At 38.7% G+C, this 25,519-nt stretch overlaps 2 protein-coding genes across 2 annotated transcripts; one reads left to right on the forward strand and one right to left on the reverse strand.

The window, feature by feature from the left end:
- Positions 1 to 3,532: 3,532 nt before the first annotated feature.
- Positions 3,533 to 8,050, reverse strand: LOC115925432. The gene is made up of 2 exons (XM_030989231.1): positions 7,030 to 8,050; positions 3,533 to 6,364 (listed from the first exon to the last, which is right to left on the reverse strand). Exons 1-2 carry the CDS (start codon positions 7,358 to 7,360, stop codon positions 4,209 to 4,211), a joined length of 2,487 nt encoding a protein of 828 aa, XP_030845091.1. The 5' UTR covers positions 7,361 to 8,050; the 3' UTR covers positions 3,533 to 4,208.
- Positions 8,051 to 10,618: 2,568 nt separating this feature from the next.
- On the forward strand, positions 10,619 to 23,463 carry LOC592030 (ubiquitin-conjugating enzyme E2 variant 1). The gene is made up of 6 exons (XM_030989616.1): positions 10,619 to 10,691; positions 10,750 to 10,901; positions 12,823 to 12,945; positions 15,977 to 16,104; positions 16,681 to 16,751; positions 23,384 to 23,463. The coding sequence occupies exons 1-6, from the start codon at positions 10,619 to 10,621 to the stop codon at positions 23,461 to 23,463; spliced, it is 627 nt and encodes a 208-aa protein (XP_030845476.1).
- The last annotated feature ends 2,056 nt before the right edge of the window (positions 23,464 to 25,519 follow it).

The raw sequence follows: 25,519 nt of genomic DNA on the forward strand, positions 1-25,519 counted from the left end.
GTTCAAAAGTTAAGCGTGTTTGTACATTAGACCATGCGGACAAGCGGCCATTTTGGATTTGACCTCTCAGGGTCATCAGAGGTCAAATCTGACTTCCCTCCACATCTGAAAATAAATCTTATGGTGAAAGCAAACTATGCTGGAAGTTCCATGCTTTTCTCAAAAAGTGCACAATTTTCTTGCTAAGCCGCTGCACTAGAAGGGGTGCATACGTGAACTACAAGCGATGATGATGGGGCGGGTGGCAGGGGTAGGGGGCAAAGTTCGCCCCACTCTTCAAGTACCCCCCTCCCCAAAGGGCCACTTTTACTTTGTAAAGAAGTGCCCCTTCCCCTTTTTAACTCGGATAAGCGCACATTTCATCAACACATGTGCCCCCTTTCCTATCTGATAAGGGCTATTTAGAAAAATGAGGCCCTTCATAAATAAAAAGTGTCCCTTTTCATCTCTGGTAAATGACCATTTTCATATATGAGAAGTTAATTCTTTTCACTTCAGTGCGCTCTTCACCTCCGATAATTGCCCCTATTCAAATCTGAGAGATGCTCGTTTTACTTTGAAAAGTACCCCTTCCCCTCCTGATAGGTACTCTTTTCATCTATGATGGGTGCCCATTTTCACCTTTGCTAACTGCCCTTTTATTTTGAATCGTGCCCCTTTCCCTTTCTATTAAGGGACCTATCCCCTTTTCATAAATGCCCCTTTTCACCTCTGATAAATCAATTTCTGATGGATGCCCCTTTTCCATCGACAAATGCCCATTTCCCATACTCATAAGTGCCCAATCTCATTTCTGGTGAGTGCCTCCTTTCAGGTGTAAGAAGTGCCCAGTTTAAACCTTGATAATTACTCTTTGTACCTTGACACATGCTCCTTTTCTTTTCTAATAAGTGTCTTTATCCCTTTCGATATGTGTCCCCTTAACCTCTCATCATCAGGCACGTAGGCACGGGGGGGGGGGGGGGGGGGGGGGGGGGGGGGGGCACGTGCCCCCTAACCTGCTCATCATTAGTCTTGCACTAATTTAAAGCGACTAAGAGTAATTTCCCCTAAAGCTTGCTTGCTCGCTCGCATTTATAGATGATACAATTATATGTCACTTTAAAACAAATGTTTTTTCAGTCTTCCGTGATGCTTATAACCCCATCATGATTTGGTTTTTCCTCTTTATAAGATGTAATTTTTCACTCTGCGATCTCACAGATCTTACATTTTTTTCTCGCTCGCTTTGCTCGCTCGCAAATGAATATTCAGACAATCACACTCAGCCGAAAGTGTGATGCTTAAGCAATAACTTGTATGATATATAAAGAAAAACAAATATTGAAATCGTCCCTGATAATGGGATCACAATGAAAGGGTATATACCAATGTCTAAAAAAATGTATAATTTTTTTGTTGGTGCTTTCCACTTTGGAAATAGCTCCGCCGCCCCTGCTTACGCATTAGCGCCAGCGTTAATTTCACGCTTGCACGCACAGGGGGTGTGTGTGTGGGGGGGGGGGTTCCTCTCTAGCTCTGAAGCTGATTTTTTTTTTTTACCTAGATTCGTGCGATTCGGTTAATACTTTTAGAGGGAGTCTGAGGGGTGATGTGCCCCCCTCTAAAGCTGACATTTTTTTGGATTTTTGATACTGGATTCGTGCGTTTTGGTTAATACTTTTTTGGGGAGTCTGATTTGATTTCAAAACACCTGCAGTTAATGCGGGATGGTGTTGCAGCCTCTCTTTCCCCGAAAATTTAAAAATTACCAATATGCATTTGTTATATCTTATCTCGTATATTTTGGTGACAATTAACACTTTTCACAACATACATAAGCTCAAATTTCCGCTCACTCGCCAAATTATTAAACCAGGAAATAGATATTGGGGCAAGAGGCTTCAGCCCCCACTGATGGAAATGTCAAAAAATTGCGCGCGAGCATAACTTGAAAACGGGGAATGTTGATATCGGACAAGAGATGTGACGTGAGCATGTCCCCTTTCCAAAATAATTGTGCCCGTTTGTAGGTACCAGTACACTATTAAAGTCCAGTGCTTCTAATATGACCTTGTCAGTATTGGTAAGTTTAAATAATGGTCTGCGCGAATTTCGAATTTCCGGCCCCCCCTATTGGAAAATCCTGGATCCGCGCCTGATGCGTATTGACCTCTAGCACCGCACTATGTTTTTAGGCAGCATAAACTAAGATTACAGTCGCTAACTTAACACACACGCGCGCCCGCACCCGACGGTCAAGACGGTATGTAGGCCTAAATTGTAAATGTGCTTCAGTTTGCCTATTATAGACTAAGTCTTTGTTTTTAGGAAAAATACTCTCAAAAAGATAAGAAAATTGACACGAAACAGGTAACACACATATCAACTTTTAAGTCATGACCTTTATTTGGACATTTGGTGAATATTTACTTTATTTTGGGTATGTTACAGGTCAAATTTTGGATAGACTTCTGAACTAGCGCCGGTAGCATTTGCACACATGAATAATCAATACACTCTTAATACACAAATGCACACAATCATGCCGATTGTGGCTGATCGGCAAGTTTGACAGTAGACTTACAATTTGAATTTTTAAATTCTTTCTAACATCGGTAAGTTAAAAACTTGTATTTTACTGCTATTTACATGTACATGTAGGTGTCATCAATTGTCACTAAAGTACTGATTTCGAGTGAAATCAGTTGAGTTTTGTACAGTGGTGTTTGAAATGTTGAGAATCAATCACACAGCCTTTAATACACAGCCAGGATAGTAATGCAGCTATGTGTGGGTAACCCTACACTCGCAGAGCGCCAAAGAAAAAAGATGACGATCCTTATCTTTTAGGACGCTATTTGTCCACTGGTAACACTAAAAGTTTAAATCTATAATAAAAGACGAATATCAGTATGGGTGCTGGTCCAGGCCAAGAATAAGGATTGTCTGCATAAACAAGGATATCTCGGTGAACACGGACAAATCGTGTCATAAAAAAATAAGGATCGTCATCTTTTTTCTTTGGCTCTCTGTAGGTGCAGGGATCGCCTTGGTAATGTGAAAAAAACGGATTCCTCGTCATAAAATATCCCCACTCCCCAGTTCTCCATCAACTTTTATGAGTTGTCCATCTTCCTGAGAATATATCGTTCATAATGTGAAAGTCTCTGTGCTGCATAAATAATACATGCATCATGGAGCGTCAATGAATACCGGTAATTCGTTTTACTTTGCATTGCCAAGGCGTGGATCGGTAACCCTACACGTCTGCGAAAATTGGACGATCCTTATTTTTTAGGACGCGCTCTGTCCGCGTTTTACAAAGATAACCTTGTTAAATGCGGATGATCCTTATTCTCGGACCTGCGCCCCTACTGAATATGATAAAGGCAAATTTTAGATTAAGTCAAACTCAAGTCGAGAACTCTCAAATTTGCAGACTGAGAGGAGTATCGTAAGACATTTAATACGTAAAATTGGTGCCTTCATTCTGATAAAAGCACATGAATGACTGGTATCCTATTCCTCGATATAGGGGATGGGTCCAGGGTTCATACTCTTTCTCATAAATTTAATTCCATGACTTTCCATGACTTTTCTAGCCAGAATTCCATGACCTTTCCATGACTTTTACACATTTTTTTTACACGGTAGACTGAAAATTTGATCTCAAATCAAAGCGAAGCAAAGTGCATGTTTCAAGTCTACTAATAGAAAGGCAGCTTTTGTTATCTAGTTATTTCATCTGTTACAATTACATGTTATTTTTTCATCATATTCGATATGCACTGCTATATAATATTCTTACAATTACACATACATGTATTCATATCAACAATTGTCCATTTTTTAATGGCAATTTTCACTTCTAAAGAATACAAATTGCCTGTTCCTGGTTTCATGGACCACCATGATTCCTTCAATAGCTCTCCTTTGCATGTACAAGGTAACTACCCCCCCCCCCCCCCCCAAAAAAAAGAAAACAAAACAACACCAACACACAAACTCACACACATACCATCACCAATTTTGATTTCACCAACAAAACACAGTAGGCCTACTCACATCAGCTGATGAATTCTTGTTTCGCTAGCATTAAGCTGGTCAATAATTTCTGAATGAGTTTTTTCTTGAGACATCTTCATGTAGCTGTTTGAAAGAAATCCCTCTACACATTGCACCTGTCTGAATATTTGGTGGCATTGGTAACAAACTGTCCAAGTTCTTTAATAATTCTTAATGGCATTCAGCTGTTCATCAATCTGTTTCTGAATTACTTGTAACTGGGATGCCTTCTCCTTTGCTGTACGTCGGAGGCTGTTTGATTTGGAAATACAAGTCAATCTTCCTTGTGACTCTGCTTCCTCAGCATACTTGTCTGCTGAGGTGTGAAGACTTTTCACATCTGCTTGCAGTCTCATTTGTTTGGCCTTTAGTTCTTCCAAACCATCCATCAGTCCTTTTCTCTTTCCTTCTTTCTTTTCCTTTTCCTTTTTACGCCTCTGTTCATCGAGATAGATGTGGTATTTCTGCCTGCCTGCAGACGCAGCCAACATGATTGATTTGTCAATAGTCACATTCTTGATTCCTCCAACATACTTGATATGGTCATAAATGGCCCTCAATGATATCAGTGAGTGTCCCAGGAGATTGTCCTCTTCAACTTCGTTGTTGATTGAGAAACCTCTCTCAATGGAGGCTTGTCCATGGGACAAGACAAGCAACATGCGGACCAACTTTAAGAGGGTCGAATAGCGAGACTCGGACAGAAATTTGCACATTACAGAGTCCAATCTCTCTTTCTTTGGATCAAAGTCTCTCATCTCTGCACTTCTTGATGCCTCATCACATGCTTCTGAGTATTCTCTTAGGATATCGTCACATGAATCCTTAAGTCTGTGGGCATCACTAAGGGTGTTAAGCACCCTCTTCAGCTTTGCAGTGGAGTTTTCTTTGTCTTTTGCCATGTTCTTTGGACTCAAGCATCCTATATTTCTCACAAGTGCATACTTAAGCGGACATCGCTCAATGAGCTTCCGGGTCATTGCAGCAAGAAACTTCTTTGCTTGAGTGCGAAATTCCAGAACTTTCAGCTCACTGATGATATTTTTCGCCTTCAGATCTTTCAGCTTCTTCTCAGTGTAGAATCCAATGTCCAACTTGGCCAAGGGCAGCTGAATGGCCTCACTGCTAACATCTACCTGCATTATCTTGTAAGGAGAAGTAATGGTACTCCTGTCCAGCTTTAAAAATCGCTGCATAAGGGATGCAAGCATTCTAGTAAGGTCTTCAGCTAAAAAGGGCAGCATTGGTGCATCAGTCTGATAGTCTGTTAGGAAAGGATTGACCAGCTTTGCAACAGATATGAAGAAGTACAGTCTTGCTAAGAAATCAGTTATATGAGTACATTTTGAAACAGTTTCAAAGGACTTGTTCTTTGGGTGAGGGATTTTCTTCTCTTCTACTGCTTTAACATACGCACATACACTCTCCCAGATGCTGATTGCTCTCTCTGCAACAGGAAGGTTTTCCAGCCATCGGGTCTTGCAAAACTTAAGTGGCATGGTATGATCTCCAGTTATCTTCTGATAATCCTCTCTTCTGGCAGGGGAATCAGAAAACAGGTAATACAAGGATGATAGAAAGCTTTCCACCTCCCAGTCAGCAGCCTTGGCACCTGTCAGAAAAGCACCATTAACTATATGGAGCCCGCATGAGCCTATATTCAGTATGGATTTGGTCAGGTCAGCAGTGTACTCTCGCGTAAAGTCATCATACATCTTCCAATTAACGTTGGGACCATCCATTGATATTTGCAGTAATTTTTCCAAGCCAACTGTGTGCAGAACTTTATTCAGTTCTTCCTTGAGGTGAACAGCTGAACCATGTCCGATGAACACAGACGTCAAGTAGCGAGTGCAAACTTCATTGTGTTGCCATGTTCTTATGAGGAAGTCCATCTGCTTTTTCTGGAGCTTCTTGTTGAGGCTTTCATCAAACAGTATCACATAGTGGTTTGATTGTTTTATGTTGTCATAAAGGAGGTCTTGCACATATGGGCCCAAACCAAACACCGTCATATACCGACATTTTGTTTCTGACAACGTGAAACCCTTAGCAATAGCCGAGTCCGGAAACATTCTTTGAAAGAGCTCACTGTTGTGCTGGCAAGAATGAAATGATAAATGATCCTCCACCACTTTCAGACACCAGAGTATTTCAGCTTTTAAAGTTTCCTCTCTTGCAGCAACAGGAATGGGAGTTGTCACTTTAGAGGTTGATGGCGCACAAGTACTGGTTGTTGCATCTGTAGACGTGATAGATACTGATGAACTTTCTGCACCTTTTGCCTTGAAGAAGCTCTTGAGTGAGAGAGTAGAATCTAGGAGAAAAGAAAAAAATGTCTATTAAAATAAATAAAATATAAATATCATCATTTGGTAAGATTTAGGGCCGAGTCAAAACGTTTAACTGCCGTTCAAACGACCATTAAAAGCATAAACGTTTTCCTATTTTGACAACCGTTTGACAGTATGGGGAAGGAAAAAAAAAAAAAATTCACGGCAACTTTTGGCCAATTGATGTAAGTCACTAAGACAAGTGGACTAATTTTTGACTCATTCCTTAAAAACATATTTTAAAGAAATAGAAAGGAGGAAATACTTCTCAAGGCAAGCAAACTGTTGGACCCAATTGTAAGTACAAAATTTAGTTTTATTATTTTTGGGGTCAATTTTAAGGTAAATTATTATTTTTTTTTTTTTCTGCAGTCCACATACAGTGCCCGGTACAACACTGGCGTGTGAGTGCGGAGCCCCCTGGGTTAGCGTTCGGGCTGTTGCATGCAGTAACCTAGCCGGCCCGGCCCGGGGCCGGGGACGCTCCCGAACGGGCTGGTCGCAGTAAGCAGTAACCAATGCCTGCGAGGTGACATCGCATCGCTAAATAATCTCAAATCTTTCATTTTTATATAATTATTATCAGTCATTATTTGGATTCATGCTCAATAAAGGATCGGTAAAATTCACATTAAAAATGCTCACTTACGACGTTGTTGCTGTTGGAGGTTTGCTGTGTGTTTTTCACTCTTCTTGTGGCTCTTGACGGCTGCTTCGCCCATATTACGGACACTGAATTTACACATACAAACAGCACATCTAGCAGTCCCCAGATCGGAACTTTCTTTCAAAATCCAGCCACGGTAATCCGGGTGTTCTAACCAAGCATCCTTAAAATGACAATTTCCAGGCATTTTGAATATCACTTCCACAAAATTTGTAATGGTGAAAATATCCACGTGACGAGTTCCAAGGTCTGTGAAAATAAACAACTCCGTTTCATGAAGAATCAACACATGCACAAAAGTTTCAAAACACATGCCGTCGCGTCGATATATAGATCGTCAACGAGCTAGCGCTGCCAATTTGCCTTGTTGACACGTCAGTATTGTTCCTTTTTTATTTAAATAATGAAAATTAAAAAACAAATATTACTAATTTACTTTTTCCTCATTTATTGGAGAAGTGTAAAAATTGTAGTAGTCTAAGTGGTCGCAATTTAATGCAAAGCCAAAGTGCAATCGAGGCATTACATTCGTTCTTGGAGTGTCACATGTCGCGTTGGCACCATCATCATATGCACACACACACTGCACACGTACACGTGCGCTAGCTTGCTGAACTGAGCTAGCGCTAGCGAGCTCGCTCGCAAGCTAGCCATGTGCGCACGATGTGGACCGTACCGCCATACACTGACCATACACACGTAGTTCGTATCGTACACGTACACACCCACGTACACAGCGCTTATCCATCGATCATAGTGAACACATTCACAAGTACAATCAGTCGGTATGTTACGAATGAAAGAAAATACGAGAAGAAAATGGTTGAAATATCTCCATTTATTCACTTGTATAGTGAGAAAATACTATAGTTGTCCATAATTTTGATATTCCATGACTTTCCATGACTTTCCAATGGAAAAAATAATTTTCCATGACTTTCAAGGCCTTAAAAGCAATAAAGTAAAATTCCATGACTTTCCAGGTTTTCCATGACCCGTACGAACCCTGTGGGTCTAAAGTGATGGGGGTTGGGTGTCCGGACACTTAAACATGAAGCCGTCTATATTTCCTTTGAAATTAATGAAAAATAATTATCAAAGAGCACTTACCATTGTAAATATTTGTCCTTTATGATATTGCAGAGCTATCAAGTATCACGCATTAGGCGTGACATCACGCATTTCGAAGGTCTGAAAATGCTCTTGAAAAAACGCTATACCTTATACGTGTGTTATACCCTCGCACGCGCACTCGCACGCCGAATCATGAAAATGTCACGCATTGCCGATCTTTGAACTTGGCGTCTCTGGATATTGGCCAACATACATGAGTTATGAAATATTGCTTGTAAACTTCTTCATATTGCTGTTTTAAATCAACTTACCAGCTGTGTCCAGGCACTCAACATCTGGGTATACTAGTCACTTTATCAGGTGGACTGCTTTAGTTTCTTGTCATCATGGTCATCGTAGACAAATGGACCACCTTTGACATTGTCTTTTTTGTTTAGAAAAATGGGACTTGTATTAAATGAGGGCAGTGTCTCTCAACCAAGGCACATTAATTGCTAAAATAATAATAATAATACACAATATTTATAAGGCGCTCAATACTGGTGTCTCTAATATTCTGACTAAACAATTATTTACCAAAACTTATAATAAACACACAACTTATACATCTGTTCTTTATTCAATAAATCATGCATATATAATAATAAAAAATAAGATAAGAGTGAGATCAAACATACATACAAGAGGTCAAACATAGGATCAAACATAAGATCAAACAAACAAAAAAATAAGATGGTGTGCACCTCCTTTGACCGACTCACAACTGCAGAATATTGTTTATGAATTAAAAAGGTGAGTTTTCAGCAAGGTCTTGAATTGGTCAAGAGAATGAATATTATGAAAGTGCGCTGGTAATTTATTCCAAAGGATAGGGGCATTTACTGAGAAAGCTCGATCGCCATATTTTGTAACGGTACAAGGTCCGAGGGTTAACTGCAAGGTTGATGATGATCGAAGAGGTCTTAAAGAACTAGAAGAACGTAAGGAAATCAAATCTGAAAGATATTTAGGGGCTTGGCCATGGAGAATTTTGTATGTAAGAAGAAGAACTTTAAATGTTATACGATGGTGTATGGGAAGCCAATGAAGAGAACGCAATATTGGGGTTATGTGCTCAAACGCAGTGTATATTACAATAATTCTGCTGTTTCTGCAGTTTCTTCCCTCTAATCTAAACCCTTAGCATACTTCATTTGGGCATTGGTGACGGGCAAGGTGTAAAGATAGATTCGGAATCCTAATTCCTAAGAGCCCATGCCGCTACTGCCTACTGATAACATCATCTTTAGGTGCTTATCCCTTTCCGCGACAGTCACTCCACATTTTGTGGTTCGGCTCAATACCTTTTAATTCAGAGCCCTCAAATATATACCAGGGGGGTGTTTCACAAAGATCCCAAGTTGAACTTATCTCCAAGTTGGACTTAACAATTATGGAAAGCCATTAGCATCTTTGAAAATATTTTGTAAAAGTTATTTTTAAAGGCATAAAATGTTGATTCAAATCTTTCATATTTTCTATCACCAAGGTGATTTCATGTTCTTGATGTGGAATTTATAAAAAGTCTAAAATATTTGAATTTCTGCTTTTGAATATATTTAATTTTAAGGCTCCAATGGCTGTCCATAACTTTTAAGTCCAACTTAGAGATAAGTTCAACTTAGGATCTTTGTGAAACACCACCCAGATATCACAAGTAAAAAGGGTAAAAATATCTGCAAACACTGCATTTTTGTTTCACGAATATAGTGCATGTGATGCTGGGAATTTTAAAAAGGAAAATAAGTTTTGAAATCCTTTAATTGGCACACATTGGCATTTCATTGTTTTCAGAGACATTGCATTGTAGCGAATTGTTTCCAATTTGAACAATATGTGATCAATTTAGCCCTATAAATTATATCTTGCCCCGAAAGATTATAATACCGGTAATAATAATAGCTAGTTCTCATATAGTGCTTCTCTGGACCGAAGGCCCTCTCAAAGCGCTTTACAGATAGATATATATTATTACCCCTGTCATCAGATTCAGGCTAACCCGCACACAATGTATGCACATTCTCCACTCCCTGGGGAGCATTCCAGCCAGGCGTTAATTTTTACAAGCGCACACTTGCTAATCTAAGCGCATTAGCTTTCGCATCCTACCGGGTACCCATTTAACACCTGGGTGGAGAGTTGCAAATGTAGATCTATGTCTTGCCAAAGGACATTAGTGCCGCGGTGGGACTTGAACCGCGGATCTTGTGATCCACAGATTGGTGACATATCCACTCGTCCGAGACACCTCTAGTAAATGTACAGTCTGACACAAGTGCACTAGATCACTAGTAGACTGGAGATGTTGTGGACGAGTGGGTATGTCACCAGACTGTGGATCACAAGGTCTGCGGTTCAAGTCCCACCGCTGCACTAATATCCTTTGGCAAGACATTGAACTACATTTGCCACTCTCCACCCAGGTGTTAAATAGGTACCCGGTAGGATGCGAGAGTAAATGTGGTTTGATGAGCAAGTGTGCGGTCGCAAAAGTGGCGCCTGGCTGGAATACTCCCCAGGGAGTGGAGAATGTGCGTACATGTTGTCACATCGCCTCTGAATCTTTTGTCTCCTTTCTTCTTCTTGCAGGTTCCATGTTGCAGCTCCCCAGAAGTTTCCGGCTACTGGAGGAGCTGGAGGAAGGGCAGAAAGGAGGAGACGGCTTCGTCAGCTGGGGTCTGGAAACAGATGATGATATGATGATGAGGAAGTGGACTGGAATGATCTTAGGGCATCAGAGGGTGTGTTATATTTGTTTCAGTGAAAATGTCACTTTTTCATTTGTTATCTTCTACCAAGAATTTAGACCATTTTTCATGTTTTAAAAAGTTTTCTTATTTTCCTTTAAAAAGATCACATGTGTTTCTTTAAGGTCACCTTAGAATATCTGGGACCTGTACGTGGCAAAAATTGGTCATGGCAAAGTTCAGAGCCACATCATCAAGTCAGAGAACGGACGTGTTTGTCCACAATTTTTGATGTATCAGTTTTGTCACAAATGTCTCCGAGAGGGGTAATTTGTGTTCCACGGTTTCGAGTAGATCCTGCTAAAGATGTCGTATTAATTAGCAATTGGTTCAAATGCAATTAAGCAAATGTGTGACGTGGAAATTTAGAATATAATGTAATTAACGAGCGTAGAATGTACACAACTTGTATGGCCAGGTATGGCGAGAGTATTTTTGGTCAGTTAGGTAATTACCATAATTGTCTAAAATATGTGTGGTGATGTGCTTGTATAAATAATGCATCAAATTACAGATTTGCTTAATAGCATTTGAACCAATTGCTAATTAATACATAATCTTTCAACAGGAAAAACTCGACTGAGCATTCCTTCTTTCCGTGATCCAATATTAATGATGATGATTTTATTATGTCGAGTGGTATTCTTGACAGCGGACTAACCTTAGTCCATGGTTTAATCCATCTATATATGGAATGCTAAGTGTCCTTATGAATATATTTTTGAACAATTTGATATGTCCCTAAATTACCATGTTAACATAATTATATCAAAGTTATATTGTTGTTTATTCATTATGTAATTACATTTCATTTTAATTTAGTGACAGATTAAATTATTCAAAAATATATTCATATGGACACTTGGCAATCCATAGTTAGTCAGTGGATTAAACCATGGACTAAAGTTAGTCCGCTTTCGAGAATACCATGCATTGTGTTTACACAGCAAGGTGTGGTGCAACCTGACGAAAGTTGACAATGTCTAATACACTCAATAAAGCGCAAGCGGCATGCGTTTTGCAAGCGAGGAGGAGGGGGAGGGGGGGGGGGGAATTAGTGGCCTAGGGGGATGTGTACCGTTACTAAACACAATGCTTTGACCGCCGACTTGTTGCGCTGCAGCAGAGTGCGGCCAGGGGTGGGGGGTGTTTGAGGCCACGGTCAAGTCTGGGACCTTTGAGGCAGAAGCCGGCCTTCGGTCACTCAACACTGTCTTATACTGTAGTAATCTCCTCCAGCCTCAAGCTGGACTTAGCCTGAGTGTTTGAGGCCGTGGTCAAATCTGGGACCTTTGAGGCAGAGGCCGGCTATCGGTCACTCAACACTGTCTTATACTGTAGTAATCTCCCCCGGCCTCAAGCTGGACTTAGCCTAAGTGTTTGAGGCCGTGGTCAAATCTGGGACCTTTGAGGCAGAAGCCGGCCTTCGGTCACTCAACACTGTCTTATACTGTAGTAATCTCCTCCAGCCTCAAGCTGGACTTAGCCTGAGTGTTTGAGGCCGTGGTCAAGTCTGGGACCTTTGAGGCAGAGGCCGGCCTTCGGTCACTCAACACTGTCTTATACTGTAGTAATCTCCCCCAGCCTCAAGCTGGACTTAGCTTAAGTGTTTGAGGCCGTGGTCAAATCTGGGACCTTTGAGGCAGAGGCCGGCTATCGGTCACTCAACACTGTCTTATACTGTAGTAATCTCCCCCGGCCTCAAGCTGGACTTAGCCTAAGTGTTTGAGGCCGTGGTCAAATCTGGGACCTTTGAGGCAGAAGCCGGCCTTCGGTCACTCAACACTGTCTTATACTGTAGTAATCTCCTCCAGCCTCAAGCTGGACTTGTTTTCTTGTTTATACCATATATTATATTGATATTTTTTTAAACTTCATGATTTTCTGACTTTGATTTGTTCTTTTATATTCTCAGACAGCATACGATGGCCGAATCTATTCGTTGAATATTTACTGCGGAGACAGGTATCCAGCTGAAGCTCCTTCAATTCAATTTGTCACCAAAATATCTTTGAATTGTGTTGACTCAGAGGGTGTTGTAAGTATACAAGGATCTTTCAAATGATGCTCAGATAAACTCCTCAAAAAAGGTCCAATAACTCACGTTTGAGCGTTGCTATCTCTCTCTCTATATACTATCATATTTGGCGTCGTTATCATTGATAGTTGTGGTACAAAAATATTTAGATAGACCAGTTTCAAAGTGTAATCAAATTTAATTCACAAATCTTTGTGAAGTGCGATGTTAAAATTATTTCATTCACCTGTTACAAATAATATTATTTCAATAGGTAGAATGTGAATGGCATACCGGTACATTCTGTGTTGTTTGGTAGGCCAAGCCATAATGTTTGTTCCACCTAGCAACAATTATGAAAATTGTTTGCTCAAGTTTGAGCATTTATCACTATGAACATGACGGACAAAGAAAGAGGACAAAATATACAGTTCCTCATTCTACCCTCAAGAGTTGCTGTGGTAGACAAAGGAACATCCCTTCACTGCTATTATGTAAAAATTTGTAGAACAGGTGTCACATGCATATTCACCTGTTCTACACATTTTTACATAGTAGCAGTGATGGCATGTTCCTTTGTCTACCACAGCAATTGTTGAGGGTAGAATGAGGAACTGTATATTTTGTATGTCATGTTCATAGTGTATATCTCTCTTGTTACTATATTGTCCAACTTGATGTTGGTATCATTGAAAAGCCTGTTTAGTCCCCTTTACAATGATGCCCCATTTGTAATGATTATGTAATCATGGAATGTGCCGTACACCTGAATGTTGGGGCCAAGTCAAAGGAGTCATAATTGAAATGTTGCGAAAATGCATTGTTTTTGTTAACCTTTACCAAGTTTTGCCATTTTCTAGGTAGGTGAAAAATTGATTTGCCCCGATTTATGTTTCTTGAGAATGTGACATTAAAGATTACATTGTAAAGTATTCAACAAAGGCCCTTCCAAATTTAACCAATCCTCCTTTTATTCTTGAGTTTTGAAAAACACAAAAAACATCAAATTTATAAGGGAATGTGTTGAGTCTGTGTTGAGTTGGTCTTGAGTCTGTCTTGAGTCTGACTGCCTCTACATCATTCAAAACATTGCAGCATTTCACTTTTGACTTGACCCCATATTTGAGTGTACTGCAATTCCATGATAAAATAATCATTACAACGTCAAGTATGATGATATAGTAACAACTACAACAGACCTGAGAGATATCAATTCTCAAACTTGAGCAGGGACGTGATAGAGAAGGACTGGAATCAAGCCGCTCTCCTTTGACCCCATGCTCCAAGCCGCCGAAAAGTTATGCGCTAATCTGCAACTGTTGACCAGGTGGTGAGATAAAAGAGCACATGAAATTTCAGGATTTAGAATTCTTACATCAGAAAATGGTATCACTGCAACTGTTCGCTGTCCCTTTCAATGATTTCTCATCTATTGTTGAATGTGTAAAGAGTAGAACAAGCAAACACAAACTTGCGTAATTTCATCCTTTTTCCAACTGCAAAAAACACGCAATAACACGCATTAGCAAACTTAATGTTGTCGAAGATTGTAAATCATGGATTACATAACGGGACATCAAAACATGCACAAATTAGCGCATTATCCTAACTTATTGAGTTTTTATCAGGATCTTTAATTTTTATTTTAACAACTCTGACACACAAATCTTAGGAAGGGCGGCGTCCTAAATTTGAAAAATTGTTTGATGCACTATTCCCAATACAATCCCCATATAAAGTTTATAATTTACATCAAAATTTTGCTGGTTATTTAATATTTTGTAATAAATGTGAAACTGGTGCCTGGCCTCCAAACTTCCCCGCAGTGGAAGCACGGCTCGGAGCATGGAACTTCAAAGCCAAGTGGAATGTTACACATCCCATTGTTATACGCTTTAGAACTCACAAATGCGTTTGAATAAATTACAAGAGTTTCGACTCCTTTCTTTCACCTCCCTGACTTGAATAGCTGAACTTAATTTGAGGAGTTTATTTTGAAATTATCCATGACTGGAATCATTGGTAAATATTGTTCTAGCATGCCACTTTCGCATTGTAATCAAATTTAACGCATAAGTCCTCATAGAGTGTTTCAATACAAATTATTTCATTAACTTATTACAAATAATTTTATCTCGATAGCCATAATGCAAATTGCATACATTAGCCGAGACTACATGTTGGTAAAGAGGAATATTGATAGCCCTATTCAATTACACAAATCGTATGCAATTAACATTTTGACTATTATAATACAATTATTTGTAACACGTGAATGAAATGATTTGTATTGAAGCACTCTACATGAAAGTAAAGAGTAGGTGACCTAAGATAGATCCCTGTGGCACCCCTGTGTTTACATGACCACAGAGGCACTATATTAAAGAGTAGGTGACCTAAGATAGATCCCTGTGGCACCCCTGTGTATACAAGACCCCATTCAGGTTTGACGATGCATGTTTGTGACTGCAAAGTGCCTGCAAAGTAATCAATATACATAGACTCATCAGGTAGATTGTTTACCATTATAGTAAAGAGTAGGGGGCTTAAGATAGATCCCTGTGGCACCCCTGTGTTTGCATGACCCCATTCAGGTTTGACAATGCAGGTTTGTGCCTGCAAAGTAATCAATATACATAGACTCATCAGGTAGATCGTTTACCATGATAGTAAAGAGTAGGGGGCCTAAGATAGATCCCTGTGGCACCCCTGTGTATACAAGACCCCATTCAGGTTTGACGATGCATGTTTGTGACTGCAAAGTGCCTGCAAAGTAATCAATATACATAGACTCATCAGGTAGATTGTTTACCATTATAGTAAAGAGTAGGGGGCCTAAGATAGATCCCTGTGGCACCCCTGTGTTTGCATGACCCCATTCAGGTTTGACGATGCATGTTTGGGACTGCAAAGTGCCTGCAAAGTAATCAATATACATAGACTCATCGGGAAGTATGTTTACCATGATAGTAAAGAGAATGGGACCTAAGATAGAGCCCTGTGGCACCCCTGTGTTCACTAACCTTACACCTATGCCCTTTTTCATGTACAGGTAAATCCCAGGAAACTGGACATCCTCAAGAACTGGCAACCTAAATTCACCCTTAAAGACATCCTGACTAAGATCCGACAGTCAATGAATTCCAAGGACAATAATAAAAGCCAACAGCCGCCCGAAGGGTCATTGTTTTAATGGCACACCCGAGTATTTTTCTTTCTTTTTAAAAATGATGATGATGATGATGATGCCGATGTGTGGTAAGGTGAGTTATCAATTATTCTACTCAAACTTGGTTGCCTTGTTTTCATTGATTACATTTAATAATGAACCAGTAATAATGTAAATGATATTGTAAAAGCATGAATAATTTAATAAATGAATGAAGGAATCATTTAATTAGTGAGATTTAAAAAAAATTCTATTTCTTTTTCTCCTCCCTCTCTCTCTCTCTCTCTCTCTCTCTCTGTCTGTCTGTCTCTCTTCCCCCTCTCTCTCTCTTTATGTATCTCTCTCCCTCTCTCTTGCTCTCTCTTTCTCTAACTCTCTCTCTTTCTCTCTCTCTCTCTCTCTTGCTCTCCCTCTCCTCTCGTCTCTCTCTCTCTCTCTTGCTCTCCCTCTCCTCTCATCTCTCTCTCTCTCTCTTGCTCCCCCCCTCTCTCTCTCTCTCTCTCTCTCTCTATCTCTCCCCCTCTCTCTCTCTCTCTCTCTCTCCCTCTCTTTCATTCCCAGGTCTTTATCTCCTGACTTCACACCAGCAGACCCAGTCAGCTGATTGAGCCTCCTCCATCTAAGCTAAAAGATAAATCAAGTGGAGCGTCAGAATCCTGTAAGCTCCCCTGATTATTATCACAAACAATTTCTTCAATATAGATCATAATTCCACTTTGATGAATCATTAGTGATATGGGTGGAGTCATGATGTATATATCAAATACTTAGAAAATTACAATGGAAACTTACAACAAATATCGAGGAAATATTACCTCATTGTGGTAATATTGTTTTATAATTATATCTAGGCTAATCAGTAGTTAAATACAAAGATTGGGAAGGTTTCTTTGTATCGTGGTTCCACTGTATTTCATGATGTTTCTGTTTTTTACAGCCAAACCTGTCTTGGTGGCCACCTGTCTTTAGTGGTCATGTACCTGTATGTATATTACCTCCCTCAAGAAAGTACCTGCCTAGAAAGGCCATTTTTTCTGTTTTCATCAGGTGGCCTCAATAGACAGGTTTGACTGTATTTATTTGTCATTTTAAAGAGTAGGGGGCCTAATATAGATCCCTGTGGCACCCCTGTGTTTACATGACCTAAGAGATGTAAGAGCTGACAGACTAAGTCTTGATTTTCATGTAGAGGAGCATTTTTTTTATGCCTCGCTAGTTTGCTATTTTCAATCAAAAAAATATTGAATGGGGCAGGGCAATTTTGCTGCATAGTCACTACTCTTAAAAACACTAACAATCTAAGCTGTTTATTGACTGAGAAAGTTAAGAATCTTTACTTGTCCTGGTTGCCACCTCCCTATAAAGCCCACCTGTCTATGTTGGCCACTTTTTCTGTTTGAAATCTTAGCAGGGACTCAGGCACTTACCTTGTTTTGTATTGAGTGTTTTTTTTGTCATACCATAACATTTTTAAACAATTTTTGATGTTTCCGTTAGTGGGCCTTATAGAGAGGAGGCCACCAATACAAGAAATTGTTTTTACAATTCTCAGTCTATAAACATGCTTGTATCGAGACTATTACTTGTCAAACTTGACCTTTTTTTTAAAAACCAGAAAAACAGATATTATTGAAATGTATGGGGAGTGCTGTAGTAGAGACTCAGACATTTTGTTGGCGTTGTATTAAGTGTGTTTATTGGTCATATAACATTTTTTGATACGCTGATTTTTTCTCTTTTCATTAACGTATACACATTTTATATCAATAATTAATAATCGACTGATACATACTTTGGGTATGGATATAAGTTAAAACTGTTGTACGACCCTGTTTAAGGAATATATAAAAAATGTTATTTTGAAGATCATGAAGTCGTTAATTTGATGAAAAGTGTTCATCATTTAGAAAAAACTTTTTGTTTTTGGTTACGTTAAACTAAACAACTGTTAACTTTGTATCCTCAAATTTTGCATTTATCTCTGTAATTCATTCATTCTTTTTGTTATATATACCGTACTTATAATATAACTGTATAAACCGAGTGAATGAAATATTCATGAATTTTGTGTAGTGCTGTAACATCACGGATATCTCCAATTCCGTTTAACCGCCAGTCAAAACCGGACGGTTTTCGGTTAAACGATTTAAAAAAAAAAAAAAAAAAAAAAAAAAAAAAAATCGTTTTTTTTTTTTTTTTTTGGTACCGACTCTGTCGGCAACTTTCATTTAACTGCGAGGTGCATTTAAAGGGGCCGATTTGTGCTTGTGAACTTGTCACAAATAATAGTAACAATGTTGTTTTTAGAAGAATGTGTAAGATCATTAATGTAAATTAAAAACAGTAGAGGACCTAGGACAGAACCTTGTATAAAAGTTGGATGAATTATTATTATAAACTACATATTGAGATGATGAGATCTATTACACAGATTACTTTCAAACCAAGATGACAGACAAATTGGAGTGTTGTTCTAGTTTTGGAGTGGTGAGTCAACACACAGATTACTGAGCTGGGAGACATTGCCAGGCATAGTGCCAGGTGGAGGGGCATAAATCGAAACTTTTAAAAAAAAAAAAAAAAAATTATAAAAAAAAAAAAATATTAAAAAAAAAAAAAAAAAAAAAAAAAATCGGGAAAACGAAACCGTCCAATTGAAAACGGAATCCGCCATGGGCGGTCGGATACCGGACGGTTAAACGTTTGACTACAGCACTAATTTTGTGATTGGTTCTTGGCCCCGTTTCCAAAAGCTTGCTATCAATAACAAGTTACAATAACTGTTATATTAGGAGACGATACGTCTTATTTTGATCAGATTAAAGATAAAGGTGAGTTCTGGTTATGCGATTGCATTGTGAAAGAAAAGGTGTTGAATGGATCAGAAAAGTTGATCATATAGCATGTAAGTATTGGTGTGTACTGCAAGGTTCTGGAGACATCAAAATCATCATGACATTTTTTTGTAATCTTGAACATTCAGTGTAAGTTTCGTTAGATTCTGTGTGAATTCATCTTCTTTTTTTACCAGAACTCTAGTTTATCTTTAAGATTTTCATTTGTACAACTATTTTGCTTTACATGTGATGTATCGATCATGTTCACTCATTTTTACATAGAGTTACCGGTAACGACTAAATTATTCATACCCCTTGTGAATTTGATTGAAAGTACAGAAAACTTTGCGTAACTAAAGACAAATCAGTTTGGACGGCAAACAAATAGTTGGATTTATGCGAAATTCAACTTGGAAAGTTAAAATAACACATGTTTTGGATAGTTTGGTTTTTTTTTTTAGGGAAAATTTGACTTGTGCGACCTCAAGTTATGCAGAGTTAGCTGAAATAAATTGTTTTCACCAGTTCAAAGGTGGGCTTGCTAGGTTCAAAGTTCAAACCTGTCAAAATGGAATCGCTGGTTAACTAGTTATGAAGCTGTTTATGATATGTTTACAAATACACTGCAGTTATGTAGCCTTTTCATTCCAGGTATAAGTACACATACTGATTGGATCTGTAGTTGTGTGTGTGCAGGCCTAAATTTTGTTTGTACTTTGGTAGTGAAGTAGTGCAATTTTTGTAGCTTTAACGGATCATAGTTTGTGCTTCAACAATAGAATTTACAGCAACGTTTAAAGGGGAAGTCCACCCCGACACCAAAGCTGGTTTTGATAGAAGCAGGAAAGCGAGAGAAACATGTCAGCGGAAATTTGAGCAAAATCAGATGAAACTAAGAAAGTTATCGATTTTTGAAGTTGCATTTGATCAAACACAAATAGGCAACTCTGTGATGTATCTTTCGAGGTCCCCTTCCATTTGTTATGTACTAAAATTTCATGAATTCCAATTGTCTCTTAGAAAAATTGTCGATCATATGTGCACCCTAGATGTCTCCTAAAACAACTTCTTTATCAAAAAAATCTTTTGCTTTTTTGATAAATAAAAAAATGAAACTTCATGATATTCCATGTACATATTCATATTCATAACCTTTGATCGGATTTTGCACATACTTTTACTCAACCGTTTCTCTCATTTTTCTACTTTTTTCAAATTAACATCAGGGTGGACTTCCTCTTTAATAATATACGTTCATGCAAGAAATATTTTACTACACTCGGTAGAACACTCAATCACATGTACATAGGAATAAATTGTATATGCATATTATATCGCAGGTTGCGGTAGCAGAGCGAACATTTATTATCTACTTGGGTAATGCCTCAGTCACACCAGCAAGACCGACATGAGACCGACGCGAGACCGTGCAGACCGAAAAAAACAATTACATTACCCCCAATGGCCCCCCCCAAAAAAAAATCAGTCGGTTTGGAGTCGGTCTTGAGTCGATCTTGAGTCGGTCTTGAGTCGGTCTTGAGTTGGTCTTGAGTTGGTTTGGAGTCGGTCCTGAGTCAGTCTTGAGTTGGTCTCGAGTTGGTTTGGAGTCGGTCTTGAGTCAGTCTTGAGTCAGTCTTGAGTCGGTCTGGAGTCAGTTTGGCGGTGTGATCGAGTTACAAGGCTTTTGAAGAGCCTCTTCGATATATGAGAGCTTGTATTTTCACTCTTTGAGTTTTTTTATTTCCCACATCTTTCTCATGTGCTTGTGCTCTCCGGTTCATTGTAGACAAGATACAGCGACCTTGTGACCTTTTACATCGTTTATAAAATATGACCATCTCCATATAATTAGATGTGGATAAACGTTTGACAACTGAATTATTCATTCCCCTTATAAATTTGATCTGTTTTGTGTTTTATCATAAATCAAGAATAAAAGGAGGATTGTTTGTATGTATTAGGTAGGGCCTTTGTTGAATACTTTACAATGTAATCTTTAATATCACATTCTCAAGAAACATAAATCGGGGCAAATCAATTTTTCACCTACCTAGAAAATGGCAAAACTTGGTAAGGGTATGAATAATAAAGTTGAAAACTTTAACTTAGTTAGGTCATGTACTTGTGGACTGTAGTAGACAGAACATTTTTTGTTTAATATTAGAAAATGGCCAATCCGAATAATTCTTGTTTGCATGTGTGTACATAAATTTGTTTAATTTCTGTATTATATATACAAAATCAGTTGATTGTTCATACCTGGAATGTAATTAAAAAAAGTCTTAAAAACAAAAAGAATGTTTTTTTTAATGTGGATTTCACATTTGTTTGATTTTGTATGAAATGGGAGAGTGCGAGAGAGAGAGAGAAGGGGGGGGGGGGGGGAAAGGGGCAGGGGCCAGAGAGAAAAAAGAGGTCTTTAAAATGAGTATCCAAAGATTTAATATACAAACTTTGTGACCCTTGTCTTCACAATGGGGGGGGGGGGGGGGGGGGGGGGGGGGGGGGGGGGGAGGGGGGGGGGGGAGATCCTTATCATTTTTTTTAGGGGGGGGGCTCGTTTTAATTTTGTTGTAGTTATAAATATTACTCTGCTTTTTCATATCTACTCGCCCACTTGCAAGGTCATCTTTAATTTAAACAACAAATATTTATTAAAAAAAGAAATACATATTAAAGATAGATGGTTCAGGTGAAACATATCGTTGGTGGGGTAACAAAACCTTGTACAGTATCTAAAAAATCATGAATTTTTAGGAGAGCGCAAAAACCTTTCCTGTCTCAACAGATTTAGTGCTGTGACACCGTCCTTTGTTTGGAATTTGTGAAAAAACCGAGACAGGAGGCGTTCCATGGATTTATCAGGTGGTGTCGTAGGCCATTAGGAAGAAAATTATGCAAAAAAATCAAAATCTAAAAAAATTGAGATACAAGGTTTTGTCACCCCACCGACGATATTGTAGCTACATTTACGGTCGACTAGAATAATCATGTAGATAGCTAAACTGATCTAAAACAGTGTAAATACATGTATATGCTTCTAATCATCTATTTCCTTTAAAAACAAATTGGAATTTAACTTTCCCCATCTTTAAAATGATGAATTTTTAATATATCCACTTTTTTTTTTCTTCATAAGGTAATGCTTCCTTATATTTGTTTTTCACATCCATGTTAACACTTTTAAAACTTCAATTCAATCCTGAAACCTCCCTAATCTGTCACATCTCATGGTAAATTTTGTCTTTGTTCATTCATTTTTTAACTTTGTCCATTCAATTTCATTATTTTACATCCAGTTTCATCAAAGTCAAATCAATGGTCATGCTCAGCTGCAAACATACAATCGCATGAATCAATCTCGTCATTTTGTGCAAAGCATCGTTCATGTCTATGTGTCAAATTTGAATGAAACTCTTGAAATTGATTAAACAAAAAAAATATATGATTATTACTTTCTGCAGCGGACCGCTAGGTGAGATGCCGGAGTTTGAATGAAACCTGAAGAAAATGAATGGACAAGTGTTATAATTAATCTTTGACTAACTTGAATGGCAAATTACTAAATTAACTTTGACATTTGCTAGATGCGGGATTCTCAGTACGAAATTGAATTTAAATGAAAAAAAATGTTAAAATGAACAGGAAATCCTACATGTCTGCATGTCCGTTACTGATAAATAATTGCTTGTTACAGGTACATCTTTGGAGAAACTCTGCACAAAATTGCCTTCAAAAAGCCCAGTTTGAAAAGGGGAAATCCTCAGGAATGCCAGTTTTCAGGCAAAAGCCTGAATTCAGGCCCTGGCAAGTTATTTTCAGGCCATAGTGTACGGTAGGCTTTTTTGTGTACAAATAGCTCATTTTAGGTGATTTTCAGGCCCTCTGATCAATTCCTAACTGGCATCCCTGAATCCTACAACACATATGATAAAGCAAATAAACACACAGTGAAAGAAATAATACATACACAATGAAAAAGTGTTTATTATCAGCCTGTATTAAAATTAAATACAATATCGATAAACATTCTGCTAGAAGACTGATGTATTAATAACCCCGAAAGAGTCAGTTACATGTACAATGCACTAGAGTTGAGCCCAAAATGAATATTAAATGTGTCATATACGTTAAAATAGAACTGTAAAGACTTTCGAAAAATCAACCGCCACTTCCATCCATTTCAATATTAGGGCTTTACAAGAAAACAAATGCCGAAATATAGATGAAGCGTAATCTCATATTTCTAACGAATCCCTGCATGTGACTTGTACCTTTTCGTCCATGGTTGGAAAATACCTGTACCGGTAGATATAAAACTAACTGGATAATGTACCGTGACATCATATACATTACACTTCTATACAACAACATACAGCACGATCGCACTAATTTCGGAATATCAAGTCCAGGGTGATTTTAATACCGGTTCCCCATTGACTGTACAACCTAGTTGGCCTCTTTGAGGACACCAACCTGTGTGCCATCCACGCCAAGAGGGTTACCATCATGCCCAAAGAGTTCATTTTCTGATTACGTGATAAGACATTGTCGTGTTCGCACAATTCAAAAGGTGACACACAAGGCTATTGAAATAGCATCAAGTTGATTTTTTTCTAAAAGGAGTTGTGACTGGGCTATACAAAGTTCGCTTCTCCTATGCACGATACTTACACTATCTGTCTCTCGATAGGCCACCCCCCCCCCCTTAATACAGTACTTTTGTGGAAACACTCTTCTTCTTCTTCTTCGTCAACCATCAAAGGGAATCGCTAGCACTTTTAGAGCAAAATATTGACAATGTAGGCAAAAACAACAACAAAAGGAGGCATATACCAGACTAGCCAGCAAACACAAAGTTTTACTTTTAGTACAGAAAAAAAAAACCCAAAACGTGATTTTGTTTCCAATATTGAGAAACGGATACTCTCAATATACAGTAGTTTAGACCCTGTACTCATTCACTTCGTTGGAGCGGTCTAACTAAGACCCGTTCCTCAGGAGCAGTTCTTAGGTGAGTGAGAACGGTCAAAGTGGTCCAGGAAGTGGACTTCTGGACCGCTCCAGAAGACCACCTCGGGAGGTGGTCTTGAGGAACGGGTCTTATTAAGAGCGCTTTGGACCGCTCTAACGTGCAATGTGAACGGAAGCGTACTTTGACCGGAAGTGAGCTAGTGACGTTCCGTGCGAAACATGTAGTACGGTGCATACGGTTTGTATTCCGCGCGCGAAAAAATTGACCTGCTGACCTGAGCTGCCATAGCAACAAGACCACTTTGACTCGTGGAGCGGTTTGAGCCATAAAAACTGATCGGAGTGTGAACGCTCGCAAACTGTTCCTCAAGACCTTTTCCTCTGGAGCGGTCTAACTAAGACCACTTTCAAAGTGAGTGAGAACGGGGTCTTAGATAATTGTGATGGGATACATTCCATCTACAGAGTGTGGAAGAGATAGTCATAATGTAACAGATCTAGAGGTTTGCTACAACAATAATAATATTTCCCTCTTTATTACATGTGATGGTCATTGCTTTGGAACAGAATGAAAGTTATGGCACGTACAATAAGTTAGTCCATCAAAAAGCCGGGAAGTTTTATTCAAGGTTGATTTCATACATTCTAGCTGTAAATATATTTCTTAAGTAATTGATACACTCTAATTACATGTACATATTTATTATTAAGATGACAAGTCTTTGTGCTCATGAAATGTCATCGAACATGCCTCATTAATGTGATCCCTCCACAATAAATAAAGAAGTGGCAACATAAATAATTAGTTATTTGTAATATACTCAGACCCGAGTTTAATCCATGAATTAATATCAAGTGTTAAAAACCCATTTCATAATGTTAATAGTATGAATCCTAACCAACAGATGAATCTACTACTAACCAGTAATGATGATACAGACTACAATAGGCCTGTCCTCATTAGCTCGAGTTTGCCAAATAACCCACCATTTTCAGACTCGGGATATTATCCCGAAGCTCAAATTTGCATCTTCCCCAGACCAATACGCTCATCACAAACTAGCTCGGACGGGATATTTTGGAAACAAGACCAAGATTTCTCAGGATATTTCCTTGACCATATATCCTGCTAATTGCAACTGCGGGCTGATGAAAACACAAATTAACTGGTTAATTTGCGATCGCGAAAGTTCAAATAGCGTGTTATTTGGCAAACTCGGGCTGATGAAGACAGGTCATATGTCATTGGAAATCTGGACGAGAGTAGCCCCTTACACATCAAAAGATCAATTAACCTAATTAAAGGGGCAGTCCACCTTGATACAGTGAAACCTGTATACAAAGACCGCTCAAGGGAGACCAGAGATGTGGTCTTTAAAGGCATGTGGACTTCACACAGACGGGTTGTGTTAGGACAAATTTCAATAAGAAAATATGTGGTCTGTTTTGACAAGTGGTCTTTCTATGCAGGTGGTTGCTAAAGCAGGTTGACTGTGGGAACCTGTGGGAATGACATAATTCAGGAATCAATGTTTAAATTATCCAATGCCATTTAATTCAGGTTGCCTAACGCTTTGTTACATAATCACAAGGGGAAAAAAAACTTACACTGGTA

The sequence above is a fragment of the Strongylocentrotus purpuratus genome, unplaced genomic scaffold (assembly GCF_000002235.5).
Source record: "Strongylocentrotus purpuratus isolate Spur 01 unplaced genomic scaffold, Spur_5.0 spur5_scaffold_18, whole genome shotgun sequence".
NCBI lineage: Eukaryota > Metazoa > Echinodermata > Echinoidea > Camarodonta > Strongylocentrotidae > Strongylocentrotus > Strongylocentrotus purpuratus.

What these genes read in the sequence shown, in the direction of transcription:
- LOC592030 (XM_030989616.1), top strand. Translation starts at nt 10,619, where the DNA reads ATGTGGTTTGATGAGCAAGTGTGCGGTCGCAAAAGTGGCGCCTGGCTG. An exon ending in GTGTTGACTCAGAGGGTGTT is followed by an intron (nt 12,946 to 15,976) that starts GTAAGTATACAA and finishes TTTCATGTACAG; the next exon opens with GTAAATCCCAGGAAACTGGA. An exon ending in AGCCAACAGCCGCCCGAAGG is followed by an intron (nt 16,105 to 16,680) that starts GTCATTGTTTTA and finishes ACTTCACACCAG; the next exon opens with CAGACCCAGTCAGCTGATTG.
- LOC115925432 (XM_030989231.1), bottom strand. Translation starts at nt 7,360, where the DNA reads ATGTGTTTTGAAACTTTTGTGCATGTGTTGATTCTTCATGAAACGGAG. An exon ending in CCTCCAACAGCAACAACGTC is followed by an intron (nt 6,365 to 7,029) that starts GTAAGTGAGCAT and finishes CTTTTCTCCTAG; the next exon opens with ATTCTACTCTCTCACTCAAG.